The sequence below is a fragment of the Leucoraja erinacea genome, chromosome 19 (genome assembly GCF_028641065.1).
Source record: "Leucoraja erinacea ecotype New England chromosome 19, Leri_hhj_1, whole genome shotgun sequence".
Lineage (NCBI taxonomy): Eukaryota > Metazoa > Chordata > Chondrichthyes > Rajiformes > Rajidae > Leucoraja > Leucoraja erinaceus.
The window spans coordinates 21,129,202-21,147,143 of record NC_073395.1 but is presented as its reverse complement, the minus strand read 5'-3'; the positions used below and the strand labels follow the sequence as shown (position 1 = coordinate 21,147,143).

At 43.3% G+C, this 17,942-nt stretch overlaps 1 protein-coding gene across 2 annotated transcripts; it reads right to left on the bottom strand.

Annotated features, from left to right (window-relative positions):
• Nucleotides 1–2,849: 2,849 nt before the first annotated feature.
• Nucleotides 2,850–12,920, bottom strand: ccdc107 (coiled-coil domain containing 107). 2 transcript variants are annotated; one of them, XM_055650591.1, is made up of 7 exons: nt 12,655–12,920; nt 8,639–8,877; nt 7,057–7,259; nt 6,506–6,578; nt 5,393–5,483; nt 4,322–4,419; nt 2,850–3,757 (listed from the first exon to the last, which is right to left on the bottom strand). In XM_055650591.1, exons 1-7 carry the CDS (start codon nt 12,864–12,866, stop codon nt 3,477–3,479), a joined length of 1,197 nt encoding a protein of 398 aa, XP_055506566.1. In that variant the 5' UTR covers nt 12,867–12,920; the 3' UTR covers nt 2,850–3,476. The 2 variants fall into 2 exon arrangements, with proteins under 2 accessions (XP_055506566.1, XP_055506567.1); XM_055650592.1 differs by lacking the exon at nt 8,639–8,877 and having other exon boundaries at nt 12,655–12,911.
• Between the last annotated feature and the right edge of the window lie 5,022 nt (nt 12,921–17,942).

The window sequence follows — 17,942 nt, the reverse complement described above, 5'->3', positions numbered from 1 at the left end:
TAACAGACCCCAGTCTGTTAGGTTAGACAACCACACCTCTTCAACCCTCACCCTGAACACCGGCGTTCCACAGGGCTGTGTGATGAGCCCCCTCCTCTACTTCCTCTTCACCTACGACTGCACACTTGTACATGGTACTAACACCATCATCAAGTATGCAGATGATACAACGGTGATTGGCCTCATCAGCGACAACAATGAGTCGGCCTATAGGGAGGAGGTCCAGCTCCTAGCAGCATAGTGCGTTGACAACAACCTGGCCCTTAACTCCAAGAAGACCAAGGAGCTCATTGTGGACTACAGAAGGTCTAGGGTGGCACGCACACCCCCATCCGTATTAACGGGACGGAGGTGGAACATGTTTCCAGCTTCAGGTTTCTGGGGGTCAACATCTCTGATGACCTCTCTTGGAGCCACAATACCTCAACACTGGTCAAGAAGGCTCACCAGCATCTCTTCTTCCTGAGGAGACTAAAGAAGGTCCATCTGTCTCCTCAGATTCTGGTGAACTTCTACCACTGCACCATCGAGAGCATCCTTACCAACTGTATCACAGTATGGTATGGCAACTGCTCTATCTCCGACCGGAAAGCACTGCAGAGGGTGGTGAAAACTGCCCAATGCATCACCAGTTCCTCACTCCCCTTCATTGAGCCTGTCCAGAGCAAGCGATGTCTGTGAAAGGCGCGCAGCATCGTCAAGGACTGCTCTCACCCACAGACTGTTTACCCTCCTCCCATCCGGGAAGCGCTACAGGTCTCTCCGTTGCCGGTCCAGCAGGTTCAGGAACAGGAACAGCTTCTTCCCTGCGGCTGTTACACAACTTAACTCTGCACCTTGGTGATTTCCAGTCACCCCCCCCCCCCCCCCCCCCTCCCCCCTCCCCCCCGGACACACCTTCCCCCAGGAAAATTGCTAAGTGTTCCATTGTTCTATGTTCTCTCTTCTGGGTGAGATGCTAACTGCATTTCGTTGTCTCAGATTGAATCTGAATCTGAATCTGAGAATGGAAACAGGCCCTTCGGCTCAACTAGCCCATGCCGACCAACATGCCTCATCTATACTAGCCCCACCTGCCTGCGATTGGCCTATATCCCTCTAAACCTGTCCTACCGTTGTACTTCCCCAAATGTCTCTTAAATGTTATGATAGTACCTGCCACAACTACCTCCTCCGACTGCTCGTTCCATACACCCACCGCCCTTTGTGTAAAAAAGCTACCCCTCACGTTCCAATTAAATCCCGCCCCCCCCCCCCCCCCCCCCACTCACCTTAAATCTTGATAAAAACACAAAATACTGAAGGAACTCTGCAGGACAGGCTGCCTTTGTGTTTTATGTACAATGGGGAAAATCTGTGAAAATTATGCCTGAGCATTGACTATAATTGTCAAATTACCTTTTCTGGTAATATACAATATAACTAGTTTTTTTTATTGCAGATTTTAAGCCTATGCATTTCTTTTTTTTAAACTTAATATACATAGATAAGTTTAAATTTAGAACTAATTAAAAGAGAATAGAGGTTTTGTTTGCAATGATTATCCCGTGTTTGGCATATTAAAGGGGTTGAAAAATAGATCAGCCATGATTGAATGGCGGAGCAAACAAAGCGCCGAATAGCCTAATTCTGATCCTAGGTCTTATACGAGGGCTGTCCTATTGAGAATCTGGACAATTTGGGTCTATACTTTACAGTTTAGAAGAATGTGTGATCTCATTCAAACATTTACAAACCCAAGGAGGCTTAATAGGTTGATGCTGGGATGTTTCCATGCGAGGGAGATCACAAACAAATGGACATAGTTACAAAATAAAGGGCCGGTCATTTAAAACAGAGAATGTAGAAATTTCTGCTCACTGTGGGTGGTAAATCTCTGCTCCTGGATCATCTTAAATATTTAATTGTAATTAATTTTATAATTAATTTATTAGCCAAGTATGTAAACATACAGGGAATCTGATTTGCCAACAGTCATACAAAAAAGCAACAAGGTACATACATAACCACATAAAAATTAAACATAAACTTAAACAGCCACTACAACAGCCGGGCCACACACACCCTCCTTCACTGTGATGTGACCAGAGTTGTACCAACCGCTGTCACTCTCTCTGCAGTCCCTGTCCGCCTGAACAGTCAGAAAGCTGTCCACACTTGCACTAGACTCCGGGGTGTCCTCATGGAGCCATGTCCCCGCAAAACACCAAGATCACTGCACTCCCTCCGAGTCCTCACCAGTGCAGGCAGCACATCCATCTTGTTTTTTCGGCAACCTCGCATTCCCCACTGTGATGGAAGGCAAATAACTTGTACCTTCTCTCCTCCTTTTCTCCCGCAGTCAGGGCAATTAAAACGTCCGCAGTCAGGGCGATCAAAGCTCCCGTGTCGGGGGGGGGCGACCAAAGCTCCCGTGATGCGGTTGGAGCTCCCGCAGTCGTTCCCTAACAAAGGGTCGCAGGCTCCATGATGTTAAAGCCGCAGTGCAGACGGAACTACGATGAAAAAGTTGCATCTCCATCAAGGAAAGAGATAAAAAAGGTTTCCCCCAACACCCCCACCCTCTCCCACATAATATAATACAAAAACTAAAAGTACACTAAAAACACAGACCAAAACAGCAAAAGAAGATAAAGACGATACAGGTTGTTGGCGAGGCTGTCATGCACGGCACCGCCCGGTGAATGGTGGATAAATATTTGAAAGATCGAAGAATTGACAGTTATGAGGAACTTGCACAGGAGAGGAGTTGAGGCCAGCGTTGATCAGCCATGATCATATTGAATAGTGGGGCAGGCATGAAGAGCCGAATGGTTCTTGTCTTTTATGCAATTAGTCTCAGACCTCTCCACTCTGAGTATTTTGTTTATTTTTACCAACTTCCCTTTAAATCGAACTCCAACGATTTTATAGAAACAAGGAACTGCAGATGCTGGTTTATAAAAGAAGACACAAAGTGCTGGTGTAGCTCAGCAGATTAAGCAGCTTCTTTGGAGAACGTGGATAGGCAAAATTTCGAGTCTGAAGTCCCGACCCGAAAAATCACCTTTCCGTGTTCTTCAGAGATGCTGCTTAACTCGCCAAGCTACTCCAGCACTCGGTGTCTATCAATGATCTCACATCTATGGCCCCTAATTCACGCCCTCTACAATTTAACAGCTCATCTTCCCTATCTGGGATTTCCGGCTTCTAACATACAAATGGTAAATTAATTATAAAATTATGTTGGTAATTAAATGGATTCTCACTTTAACTTTCATTGGTGAATTTATATATAATATATAAACATCAGTATACTTGAATAAAGAATAAGGATGCTAGTTACAATAAACATGTCTACACTTTGGTGTATATAGTAGAGACAATAAAGTTTGTGCTACCCGAGTGTGTGCTTATGTAATGATGCATCAACCATGCAAAACCGAACTATACCAACCAAAATGAACCAGAGATATTGAAAGGGGACCCTCAGCAGTTCAGTTTGAAAACTCATTCAGTTTGTTGCGTTTTCTCAACTCCATGACCCCACGGGTTTCTGGCAAATTCCCCATCGGTTCAAAGTCCCCCTCAGAGTCCTCTATGGAGCTGCTGTCCACAGACTCAGTTTCATGAAGAAATGCTTTGCTATTTATCGAGTCAATATCCTCTAGTGAATCTTCCTCACTATCTGGAAAGGCAAGATCTTCCGACAACTGTGTCTTTTCCTCAGCGCTCTGGATATATCCTTTGAGATTCTCAGTGATAGAAAGTAGATCATCTAGTAAAGAAAATGTTTATATTAAAATTCTGAACTGGAAGTGTATTAATTATATAGAATTTCCAAAATCATAATATCACAAGTTTGTTTTATAAAATGTATCATTTCTGTTCTAAATTTTCCATTTTTCACACCAGTTTCAAAAAAAGAAAAATTATCTGATTAACATTATGCTCTGGTTAAAACATTACATTTATATGTAATTTATATAATCACATTTATGCAGTTTAATATATTTTCTAGATTTCCGATTTTTCACGACGTCTCTTTCAAAAAAGAAAACAAATGGTCTGATTAACATTATGCACTGGAAACAAATTACATTTATATGGCAATTTTAATATTTTAGAAATCCGTCAAAGAGTTTTACAAGAGAGTAATCAACTTAAATTTGATACTGAACATTTAAAAAAGGTATTAGCAAGATTACGTGGTCAAAAAGGTGGGTTTAATGACTAGGGTTTAAAGGACTACAAACTATACCATAATAAAGATACTGGTGGCATACTTTAAAGTAATTTTCACTACTGCAATTTCTCAGGACCTTTACATTAATACTTTTACCATCAACATCAGGTGCCTGCCTCTCTTTTATCAGTTTTCTTATTTGTTGAAGCTGTGTCATGATTTCATTCTTCTGCCCAGAAGCAACAGCGTTGACACTATAGTAAATGCAAAGCAATAAATACAACTGAGCTCATATAGTTAAGCAGGGCAAATAGTGCTTACATAGAATACAGAGCACAGAAGAGAACAGCACAAAAACAGGCCCTTCGGCATACAATGTCTATGCCAAACGTGATGTCAAGACCAAATCTGCTCTGCCTGCACATGATCAATATCCCTTCATTCTCTGCACATGTATGTGCCTCTGCAAAAGTCTCCTAAATGCCTCTATCGTATCTGCCTCCTCCACTATTCCCAGCAGCAAGTTCCAGGCACTTTCCACCCTCAGTGTAAAAAAAAAAACTTGCCCCGCATATCACCTGTAAACTTTGCACCTCTCATGTTAAAGCTTTGCCCTCTAGTATTTGATTTGTTTCATCCTGGGGAAAAAGTTGTGATTGTCTACCCATCTATGCCTGCTATAATCTCATATTCTTCTGGCAGGTCTCCAGGGAGGTTGTGAGGGCACCTGATAGAAATCTATAAAATTCAGGCAGACACGCTGGTGGAATAAATCGGACAACTACTTTTACATTATGAACTAGTGCAGTTAAAGACATAGGTCTCCGGTTATGGTGGTACTGCCATGCTCCTCCTCAGGCTGAACCACAACAAAGCTCACCAGAGATAGTACCTAAGTTACTGTTCAGGAATGAGGTCAAGGCATCTGCCCACTAATTATCATTAATAGGCTAAACTCGGTAGAAGCGAAAAAAAATCAGGACCAGCAAATTGTAAAAACAAGGATTGCAGATGCTGGTTTGCACAAAAGGACACAAAGTGGTGGAGAAACTCAGCAGGTCAGGCAGCATCTCTGGAGAATATGGATAAATGATGTACCCTTCTTCGGACTGGCACATTCACGGGTAAATTAATATGTGCAATTGCACTGGGTAGACAAAGAGGAAATTTACCAAGATTAAAATATCACAATCAAACAAACAAAAAAAGAGAAATTGCAGCACTTACCTGTTGGTTAGTGGATCTAACTCTTTTGCTAACGAGGCCAACATTCTCTCAGTCTGTGCTAAACGCATCTCCAGATCAGAAAGCTGATTTTCTAGAACAAAACAAAATTCCTAATTGCCTAGATTGCTCTGAAGTCCAAATATTATTTTATAAGTATCAATCTTAGCTCTGCATGGAACACAAAGTGCTGAAGTAACTCAACGGGTCAGGAAGCCTAAAGAAAGGTCCCAAAATGTTGGCTAGACATACCCTCCAAAGATTATGCCTGATCCACTGAGTTACTTCAGCACTTTGAGTTCTATGCAAAATTCCAGCATTAGCAGTTCTTTGTGTCTCCACTCTTGGCTCTCTTGGAAGCACTCTTGTTGCAAGATGTGTCAAGCATTAAGTTTAATTTAGAGATAAATCTCGGAAACAGGCCGTTCGGCCCACACCGACCACTGATCACCCATATACTAGCACTATATTTTGCTACTTTCCCATCCACTCGCTACACACTTGGAGCAATTTAGAGGCCAATTAACCTGCCGTACTCTATCTGAAGAATTGTGCATCATCTTCAGTGATCCAGTGCAGCATTAAAAAAATTACACTTCAGTGCAGCTTTAAAAGATTTTCAACCTTCTTCCCCAAAAGTCTTAATTCTAGCAATACACATTCACTAGACAGGAAAGCACGTATTATCCTCCAAATGGCTCTCAATTTGAACCACTGCAGTCCCGATTGTGAAAGTACTCCCAAATAAGACCAAAATCCAGAACACACACAGGACCATTTCCACCTCCTTTACAATAATCGTGTCAAGAATAATCATGAATTTGATGCACTCCTTCAAAAGCAATCATTTAAATTCCTGTACATACTCCTTTTAGTGCTCTTAGGTAGGAAGTTCCAGTATTCTATTTAATGTGTTAAAATGTGAAACATATCTGAATCAGAAATGTGTGACATGGAAAATCTGAATGCCTAAAATATTTCTGTGCATCTGCGATTATTATTTATCACAGCCTTTTCACACTTTGGTTAAAGTTGCACACTTTGGTTAAAGTTGCACTTTGGTTAACATACTGTAATCTATAGAATTATCAGCATTAATAATTTAAAAACATGTACCTGTATTTTTCTTTTCATCTTCAACCCGCTTCTTTTTTTCATTACTTAGTTTTTCATTTTCGTTGAACTTTAACTGAAAGTGCAAGAAAAGAAAATCAAGCAGTGGTAGGTCGTAACTGTAAAATAAATTATTTGGAAACAAAGCAACAGGTTTTTGTCTTTCCGAAGCAGTATATTCTAGATTTCATTATCTGTAAAACATACATGAATTATCAAGGACTTATCGAGACCTGTCTCGACCTGAAACGCCACCCATTACTTCTCTCCAGAGATGCTGCCTGTCCCGCTGAGTTACTCCAGCTTTTTGCATCTCTCTTTGGTTTAAACCAGCATCTGCAGTTCCTTCTTACACAAAATACTGAAGTAACTCAGCGGGTCAGGCAGCATATCTTTTGCAGCGCAAAAGAGGAGATTGTAGCGACCTTGCAAAGATAGGATTTAATTAAATTTGGAAGAGAGTGGGCTAATTAGAGATAGTCCGCATGGCTTTGTGTGCTGCAGGTTATGTCTACAAAGGTAAGCAGTCATAAGTGTACTAGTGATTCACGTACTTGCATGAGTTTGTAAACAGCATATGCACCAATCCCTATTGCATAAAGTGGTAAGAACTGGAAAATAAATCCTTTGTTTCGGCCTTGAGTCTTTTCATCATTTGCTTCTTTTTGATTTCTCGCTGGCTGCATCCTGAGATTAGGTTGTCCTTTGGGGTCATTTGATTCCGAGTTTGAGGACACTGGCTGGCCACTTCCAGAGCCTGCAACATCGGTCAAATGAAGAGATTTGACAATAAATGATCATCTTTATCCAGTATTCCATAATATGAAGCACAGAACAAGCCAAACTCAGCCATACCAAGTATGCAATAAATATATAAAACACAATATGGGAAGGTTCAGAGAATGTTTGCCTCTTAAAATGGCTTGCTGTATCAAAAGTAGCTTTCTTATACAGGTACTTAATTGTAAAAGTTCAAAATTGCACGAGATTTTGTACTGTAAACCTTTATCATTGGCTGGCAGGTCGATAACTATAAATCTCAAATTTACCATCATTGGCAAAATAAGAAAGAGGGATGAGGGAGCAACATAATTCATGCAGAGAATGCAAGAACAGAGCTGACAGTAATATCCACACTCGTATTGAAAAAGAAAGTGGATAAATATTTTAAGAGAAAGCTCCAAATCTTTGGGGAAAGCAGAAAAATGGGATTGAGGGCAGTTTTTTTTCCAGGAAAACCTACAACTTACATAGATCTACTGTAAATTCTAATAGTTCTCTAATCAGAGGATCCAGATAAATTCCCAATTAACCCATACAAGGCCCAACCAGAGGTACTCAACCTAAATCAGAGAACCTATCACTCGGCTCATATCACATATGTGCAGATACATCAATGGCATACTTTGGGATGCTTTTATTTTTCCCTATGATACTTGCCTAATACAAGGGCAATAACACAAAGGCAATAACTATTGCAATTATACTTATCATTTACCGGCACGAGTTGGCTTTAGCTGCCATACAACCTACAGAAATTACCAAGTGCTAAATTTAAAAGATAACCGAGAACTCGCCCAGATTGTCATACTTGACAAAAAGGAGGATATAAGTTCACCTGCAGCCTTCTACTTTCTGAATTTAAAAGGCAAAGATTGGTAGAGCCTCATATTCCTTCCCACCCAATTTTAACATTATGATTGGATTCAAACAAATTCCACGTGTACATAACTTGCAGACATCATTGTCCCAGTTGGCACGTCATGGTTTGTGTTGGTAAATCCTATGCTAATTACTGGTCATTGAAAACAATCCTACAACTTTTTTGGAAGATTTGTTTGAATTAACTCTTCAGTCACCAAACAATGTTACTTGAACTTTAACCAGAAGAAATGAAGCCTAAAAAAAGGAATAAAATGCACCTTTGGCATGGAAAAGGAGCTAGATGATGGAGAGAAGACAAAATATAGAGGCTAAAAAAAAGGTTGATAGTGAAAAAAGACCTACATAAGTTTCACAACACGTTTCAGTGAAGCTGTCTGCAAACTAAATAATTGATTTTGTTAATATAAATTATAATTACCAGTGACAATGCTTACAAAGATATTTCCTAGACTCATGGGTGGAATGACATACCATAGGTTGAGACTTTACTTGCTACTGCATTGTGAATACTATAGGCCATCAGCTGTATCTCAATGGTTCCTTCCAAGTCCCACTTTGGGGTGGCACAGTGGCGCAGCGGTAGTGTTGCTGCGCTACAGCACCAGAGATCCGGGTTCGATCCTGACCATGGGTGCTGTCCGTACGGAGTTTGTACTTTCTCCCTGTAACCGCGTGGGTTTTCCCCGGGTGCATCAGTTTCCTCCCACACTCTAAGGATGTACAGGTTTGTAGGTTAATTGGCTTCAGTAAAGATTGCAAATAAGATTGCAAATGGTACCTACTTTGTAAGATGGTGTACGGGGATCGCTGGTCGGCGCAGACTCGGTGGGCCAAAGGGCCTGTTTCCGAACTGTTAACTAAACTAAAAACCTAAGTCACAAGGCCAAAAGTTTCAACCCCAATCCAGAAACATAGGCACATAAACCTTCAGTGCGTTACACAGAGCACTGAACAGCACAGCACAAGAACAGGCTCTTCTGCCCACAACAGCTGCACTGAACATCATACCAAGACCATCAGTTATCTACCTGCACATAACCAATATCTCTCCATAATCTTCGGACTATCTTTAATTGAACTTTATCTAGCATTAAATGTTATTCCCTTTATCCTGTATCTGTACATTGTGAACGGCTTGATTAATCATATACAGTATTGTCTTTCCGCTGACTGGATGGCACATAACAAAATATCACTGTACCTCACTACACGTGACAATAAGCTAAACTCTAGGTGCCTATCCAAAAGTCGTTTAAATGCCACTAACATATCTGCTCAACCACTGCTCCCAGTAGCATATTCCAGCCACTCAACACCCTCTCGGTAAAAATAAATTTGTCACACAAATTTTCCATAAACCTTACCCCTCTCACCTTAAAGCTGTGCCTTCTGGTATTTGTTTTTCCATCTTGGGAAAAGCATTCTTACCGTCTACCCCAAGGGTCCCCAACCTGGGGTAAATTTACCCCCAGGGGCTAAATTTGCTGATTCTGGATTTGTACATCATCCCGTTGCGAAGGCCTGAGCATCGGGCCGCCCACGGCGGCGACTGCGGGTGCTCGGGAGGCCCCGACCACGGGTGAACATCTTGGAAGATCGGCGGGGAGGCTGGCTGGACTATGGTACCTTCCTCAACTTTGGTGCCACTGTGTTGTGGTTATGTTGTGTCGTGGACTTCTGTGTTTGTGCTTTATTTTAATTTTAATTTTAATATGTTTTATTTATTTATTATTTATTTTTATGATACTCGACTGCAAGGAAAATTCATTTTGTTGTCTCCAATATGAGATAATGACAATAAATTGACTACAATACAACAAAACAATACATATTTATTCTCATTGACTGACTGTGTTTGGTTCTGGTATATCTGTTCATCATTAGTTGTTCATAAATAAGTGAAATAACATTGTTATGTGCTATTAAAGTCACCAGGGGTAAACGGGACGATAAAGGTTGGGAAGCCCTGGTCTACTACATTGTAGGAGGAGACATCTTGGGTTTTTAGTGACAACGTTTTTAGTAAACAAAGTTTTTAGTGAGTCCTGTTTAGTGATGTTTGGAGATATGGACTTTTTAATGTGGGGGGTAGGGGTCAATTTTACTTCTAGGTCCCTACCTGGTCGGTGAGGCAGCTTTTTCTCCGGGCTGCCCGTCGACCCATCCTCGTGGCCTGCCAGCTGGTTTGGAGCACCGTTTCCTGGCAGGGGACCGCCCAGCACCTCGGCCTCGGTGGCGGCACAGCGCTGGAGGGCTATAGTGGAGCGGAGCGGGCGATGCCTTGCCTGGGTCGCCGCGCTGGATCGACGCGCTGGAGCTCCGGTGAGCTGTGACCGCCATGTTCAACACCTCCGGGCTGCGGGTCTGCGGAGCGGGCGGCGCCGATTTCAACATCGGGAGCCTGGGAGCTCCAAACCGGCGCGGCCTTGTCGGCTTCGGAAGCCGCGGTCTCCAGCTAGAAAGCGGCCGTTCCAGGTGGCGCAGCCGCTGAGAGGACTCTCCCGACGCCGGGGAAACACCACCCGGTGAGAACGGACAGGAACATTGGGCCTCCGTAGAGGCAATTGCAGTGGCCTCAATAGGCCTGACTTTGGGGTGAACTTGGGGTTGGGGACTGGACATTGTGCCTTCGCCCACAGTGGTAACCTTTGTTGGGGGGATGATTTTTTGTCTGTATGGTAATCCTGTTAGTCTTTGTCCAAGATGGCTGCCGTGAAGGGAGAGTGGACGCTGGCGTGCTTTAGCTGCCGCTGCTCTCTCTTCACACTGTGTTTTTGATTTTTTGTTTTTGGACTGAATTCTGTGTTTAATTTGTGTTTCTGTGATGTCTTTATTATTTATTTTATTCTGATTATATGTTTATATTCCTGTTAATCTATGTAAGGTGTCCTTGAGATGTCTGAAAGGCGCCCAATAAATAAAATGTATTATTATTATTATTACCCAATCTGTGCCTCTCATAACTTTATGTACTTCCATCAGGTCTCCCCACAACCTCCAGCGTTTCAGAGAAAACTATCCAAGTCTGTCCACCCTCTCCATACCGCCTAATTCATGCATCATTCTGGTAAAGATACGCAGGCAGAGTTGGATCCAGGGTGCAATCTTTCAGATGAGACATTTTCACCTTTCCAGAATCACAGTTAGCTTACAAGAAGCAGTCCAACTTAGTAAAATCACTTTCAAATACTCTCAAAAGCCTTCATTTTTTTCCCTAAACTGTGGTGTCCAGAACTGTAAACTAAATTCCAAAAGTGGCCAAGTAGTATTTTGTAAAGATTCACCATAATTTTGTACTTATGTACTGCATACCTCCATAAGCCCCAGGATCCATTATGCTTGTTATATATAGGCCAAATGAGAACATGTAAAGCTCAAGGGGTAGGAAAAAAGGCCATTCAGCCTGCTCCATTATTCATTGATCATGGTCCATTATACATTTCAGCACCATTTCCCTGCACCACCCTCATATCTCTTGATTCCATTAAATGTTGAAAAATCTAAAGTTTAGTTTAGTTTATTGTCACGCGTATCGAGGTACACTGAAAAGCTTTTTTGATGTGTGCTATCCTGTCAATGGAAACACTGTACATGATTACAATCAAGCTGTCCAGTGTACAGATACAAGATTTAAGGGAATAACGCAAGATAAAGACCAGTAAACATAGTCCAAGAGTTTCCTTTGTCTAGTTGGTGATAGGATTGTTCATCTGCCTAATAACAGCTGAGAAGAAAGTGTCCCTGAATCTGAAGATATGTTTTCAAACTTCTGTACCGTGAACAAACGGTTCAAAACTGAATGAACATGGCAACTACGTTTCCACAGCTGAGTATAGAGAATTCCAAAGATTCACAATCCTCCAAGTAACATTTCACCTCATCTCAACCCTAACACCACAAATGAGAGCGTGGCCAGGGTGGTGTGGGTCCTAGATGATGCAGGTTGCTGGCAAAGCATTCTAGGCACCCACCACCCTCTGTATAAAAGAAAACTTGCCCCATACCTTTCCTTTAATCTTTGTCCCTCTCACCTTAAAGCTATGCCCTCTTCACCGTGGGAAAAGGGTTAAGAGCCAAGAGTGTTTTATTGTCATGTGTACTGAAAACAGAACAATGAAATTCTTACTTGCAACCAAAGATCCTATAGGATCTTTGTTTGCAACACAGTAACACGTTTGTAAACATATTACTCAATAATTAATACACAAACAAAAATATAAAAAAGTTCAATAAATAAGGAACAATATAGTTCTGGCTGTCTGCCCTATTTATGCCTCATAAATTTAGATACTTCGATCAGGTCTCAAACCCAGCATCTGCCCTGCACGCCGAGGTATCCATTTCAAGTGCTTCCCTGGGTCCCCCCTCCCCCCCCAGGGGCTTGCCTCGCTCCCAAGGCCGGGGGATCCCCTCTTCCCGGGCAACCCCTCCCTGGGAACCCACTCTCTCCCCGGGGCTGAGGCTCCCCTCACCCCGCCCTCCTCTACCTGGGCGCCGGTGTCCCGCTCCCGACAACCGCGCCGCCGCCTCCTTCTTCCCTCCGCCCGACCCCAGCAGAATCCTCGGCACCACCACAAAGGCGCAGATGAAGAGGCAGACGGCCAGCGCTGTCTGCTGCGCCATGGCAATCGCCATGCGGGCGAGTAGGCCGCGGACACAGCCTCGGCCTTGCGTACGGAGAGAGGCCGCCGCTCGGCATCAGTCCCTCGGCGCCGCCTGCCCTACGGAAGGGGAGACGCCCGCGCCGTACCAGCAGTTTCGAAACGCGAACGCCCTGATCTCCAGAGAGGACACAAAGTGCTGGAGTAACTCAGTGGGTCAGGCAGCATCTCAGGAGAACATGGATAGGTTATAGAAACAAAGTACTGCAGATGCTGGTTTATATCAAAAATAGACAAAAAGTGCTGGAGAATCTCTGGAGAACATGGATAGGTCATGTTTTGGGTTGGGATACTTTTTCCAGCACTTTTGAGTCCTCTTTTGTAAACCAGCACCTGCAGTTCCTTGTTTCTACATTGATCTGGAGAGATACACCTGACCCACTGAGTTACTCCAGCACTTTGTCTCTTTTATATTATAATTCAACATCTGCAGTTCCTCATTTCTCGCCTTGTACATCCACTGTCTTAACCAAAGTCGAGACATTCTGAGCTGCTTTGCGCTGCAGTGGGAATGTTTCTAGATCATGACTGATGCTGGATATAAAATTATTTCATTTGAATACTTTCCTTTCTTAGGTAAAGAGACCAAAGCAGCACACAATATTCCATGTTATCTCAACATACCCTTAAACAATTGCAATAAGACTTCTTAAGATAATGGCCCCATAGCAGAAGCGTTCAAGTCGCGGAGCTGACGGACGATGACAGCGAGGTCAAAATTTGTAACAAGATGGACTCGAAAGAAGAAGACTCATTCAATTAAATACATTTCTTACAAACACAATATGTCACTTGCCCCCCTCCCCTAATCAGGTGTTGGTCTTCAGTGACTTGTGTACGAGCACACTTGGGTCGTCCTGAACATCAACACTACCCAATCGCTCACCACTTTACAAATACTCTGTTTTCCAGTTATGTGTAATCAAGTGGATGGCTTCAAATGTTTCCACATTATATTTTATCTACCATATTTTCGCTCACTCATTCAGCTAATTGAAACACCTTCGTGATTCAATTAGAAAGACTGTGATGGTTGTAACTGATTGAAGAGTAAAGTTGAGGCACAAGGAACTGCAGATGCTGATTTTTGCAAAAAAGAGTCACAAAGTAACTTAGCGGGTCAGGCAACATCCCTGGAGAACATGGATATAAATATAGAAACATAGAAAAATAGGTGCAGGTGTAGGCATGTAATGGTTATGGTTATGGCTGATCATCTACAATAAGTACCCTGTTGCTGCTTTCTCCCCATATGCCTTGATTCCTTTAGCCCTAAGAGCTAAATCTTAGGGCCAAAGGTGTTCTTTTGGGTCAGGATCAGTCTGAAGAAGGGTCTCAACCTGAAACGTCACTAATCCTAAAACTGCAGATGTTAGAAACTTGAGCAAAAGTTTTGTTATTGAGTTATTTATTATTGATTAAAAAACAGAACAGAACAGCATAGGAATGGGTCCAAACCTATTGTGCCAAACATGATGCCAAGGAAACTGGTCCCATTGCTTGTACAAGATGCATATCCCTCTATTCCCTGCATTTCCACATGCCTATCTGAAAGCCTCTTTTAAACACCACAAGCATCTGCCTCCACCACCACCTCTGGCAACACATGCCAGGTGTTAACCACTCTCTGTGTGAAATAAAAACTTGACTCTGCTGGGGAATTTTCCAGAGATCAGAAGGACTGTGAGTTCCCAGTTTGGCTATATCAGTGCAGCTGTATCTTTAACTGAGTCTGTCTCCCATTTAATCCTTCAGCTGTTGTGCAAACAATAAGCTCAAAGCTCCCAGCTCGGCTGGGCTCCACCGCCCAGCAGATTGTTGAGGCTGGAGTGGGTGGGAGAGTGAGGAGAGAAGACTCGCAGAAATATCCCATTTCCACCTGGCAGAAGATGCCAGCAGCCGCCAAATCCATCCTGCCTGCCCATCTCCCAAAGCCTCTATCGTATGCACGGGGTCGTCTGTAGGTTGGGTGTACGTAAATTGAGGAGAATCTGTATTGCAATCCTTAGCCATGGTGTTCAGAGTTATGCAAACACCGGGGTGGAGTGTTGACAGTGACAACATCAGGACATTTGCAATTGACTGAGGTTACAACATTGCAAAGCCACAACTGTGGAAATTATAAATAGAAAGAGTTGTAAGAACACTGCAGAAAGCCATCTGCACTCTTTAGACAATAGAAAATAAGTGCAGGAGTAGGCCATTCAGCCCTTCGAGCCAGCACCGCCATTCAATGTGATCATGGCTGATCATCCCCAATCAGTACCCTGTTCCTGCCTTCTCCCCATATCCCCTGATTCCGTTATCTTTGTGCCAAAGAGAAATTGAAGAAATTGAAATTGAATACGAACATGAAGAAGACACAAAGTGCTGGAGTAACTCAGCAGGTCAGGCAGCATCTCAGGAGAACATGGGTAGGTAACGCTTCAGGTTGGGACCTGACCCAAAACATCACCTATCCATGTTCTTCTGCGATGCTGTCTGACCCATTGAGTTACCAGAATGATGTCTGGAGTAGAGGGTTTCAGCTACAGGGAGAGGTTGGACTCGGATTGGTTTCTCTAGAACATTGGAGGTTGAGGGGAGACTATAGAAGTATATAAAATTATGACTAGGCATAGATAGCAATATATTTTTTTAATTTATTTTTTTAAACTTTTATTGTATGCCGACTTTGTATTTTTATTTTTACTTCTACTATCTTGCACTATGACTATGACCAGACGCTAAACTGCATTTTGTTGTACCTATACTTGTATTTGTGCAATGACAATAAAGTTGAATTGAATTGAATAGGGTGGACAGTTAGAACGTTTTTTCACAGGGTGGAAATGTCCAACAATAGAGGGCATAGCTATATAGTGAGAGGGGAACATTTAATGGAGATGTGCGAGTCACGTTTTATTTACACAGAGTGTATGGGGGTCTGGAACACATTGCCAGGGGTGGTGGTGGAGGCTGATACGATAGTGGTGTTTAAGAGGCTTTTGGATAGGCACATGGAAGTGCAGGGAATGAAAAGATATGGATCATGTACAGGCAGATGAAATCAGTTTATCTTGGCATCATGATTGGCACAAACATAGGGGGCCGAGGGGCCCGTTCCTGTGCTGTACATTCTAAATTTTAAGAGCATTCATTTTGATTAACCGGTGGGGTGTGGCATTTTATATTATTGCAGTTTGTGCAAGTACATTTCCTCTCTTAGAGTGTGTAGTTCCTCTTTAAAACTATACGTAGTATTCAGCATGTTTAGTATCTTATATCTGTTTCCGTTCATGCCTTTGATGAGGTGCTAATCAGAACTTATTTCCAAGAACACATGTCTCCAGCTTAAACTCAATGCACAATGATTTAAACTGAAGTTTCATTCTTCATAATTCGGAATGCCGCAAGGAAACATGCTTCCCTTTTCTATACCCTCTCTAGCATAACCATAATGTGGTGAGATTGTTCAAATGATCAGCATTTCTCCAAGTACTGTTCTCATCACAATGTGAGATGCATGCGACATGTCAGGCATCAGTGCATACACGCCCTTAACCACCCTCTGCATCCACATTGAGCGATTTCAAAGCTGTTGTAGTCTGTAGTTCCCTATTATTCTCATTTTATCTGATTTCATCACTTCCAGCTATCTACCTTCTAGAGCCTCCAACCTTATCATTCCCCAGCCCCGCACAGTTCGATTTTATCTTCTCCCCAAAATCCACAAGCAGAATTGTCCTGGCATACCTATTTTTCTGCATGTTCATGTCCCACTGAATTAATTTCCACATACCTCAACTCCATCCTATCCCCCCCGGTCCAATCCCTCCCTATGTCCAAGACTCCTCACACACTCATCTCTTCAATGACTTCCGTTTTCCAGGCCCCCACTTCCTCATCTTTACTATGGATGTCCAGTCACTCTACACCTCCATCCTCCACCAGGAAGGTCTTAAAGCCCTCCGTTTCTTCCTCGACTGCAGAACCAGCCAATTGCCATCTATTGATACTCTCCTCTGCCTAGCAGAGCTGGTCCTTACCCTCAATAACTTCTCCTTCGACTCCTCCCACTTCCTCCAAATTTAAGGTGTAGCTATGGGCACTCGCATGGGCCCTAGCTATGCCTGCCTCTTTGTAGGGTACATCGAACAATCACTGTTCCAGGCGTCCAATGGCCCTATCCCCGAATTCTACCTCCGCTACATTGACAACTGCATCGGTGCTGCCTCCTGCACCCATGCAGAACTCACTGACTTCATCAACTTCACAACTAATTTCGATCCTGCACTCAAATTCACTTGGACCATCTCCGACATCTCCCTCCTGTTTCTAGATCTCACCGTCTCCATCACAGGAGACAGACTATTGACTGACATCTACTACAAACCCACTGACTCCCATACCTATTTAGACTACACTTCGTACCTCCCTGCTGCCTGTAAATACCTATCCCCTAATTCTAATTTCTCCGTCTACGCCGCATCTGCGCCCAGGATGAGGTTTTCCATACCAGGGCATTGGGGATGTCCTCATTCTTTAGGAAACGGGGGTTCCCCTCTTCCATTATAGATGAGGCTCTTACTAGGGTCTCCTCGATATCCCGCAGCTCCCCTCTTGCTCCCCCTTCCCCCATTCGTAAGAAGGACAGAGTCCCCTTTGTCCTCACCTTCCACCCCATCAGCCGTCGCATATAGCATATAATCCTCCAACATTTTCTCCACCTCCAACGGGATACCACTACTGGCTACATCTTCCCTTCTCCACCCCTCTCTGCTTTCCGCAGACATATTTCACTCCGAAACTCCCTGGTCAACTCGTCCCTTCCCACCCAAACCACCCCCTCCCCAGATACTTTCCCCTGCAACCGCAGGAGATGCAACACCTGTCCCTTTACCTCCCCCCTCGACTCCATCCAAGGAACCCAACAGTCTTTTCAGATGAGGCAGAGGTTAACTTGCACCTCCTCCAACCTCATCTACCATATCCACTGTTCCAGATGTCAACTCCTGTACATCGGCGAGACCAAGTGCAGGCTCAGCGATCGTTTCGCTGAACACCTCCGCTCAGTCCGCCTTAACCTGCCTGATCTCCCGGTTGCACAGCACTTTAACTCCCAATCCCATTCC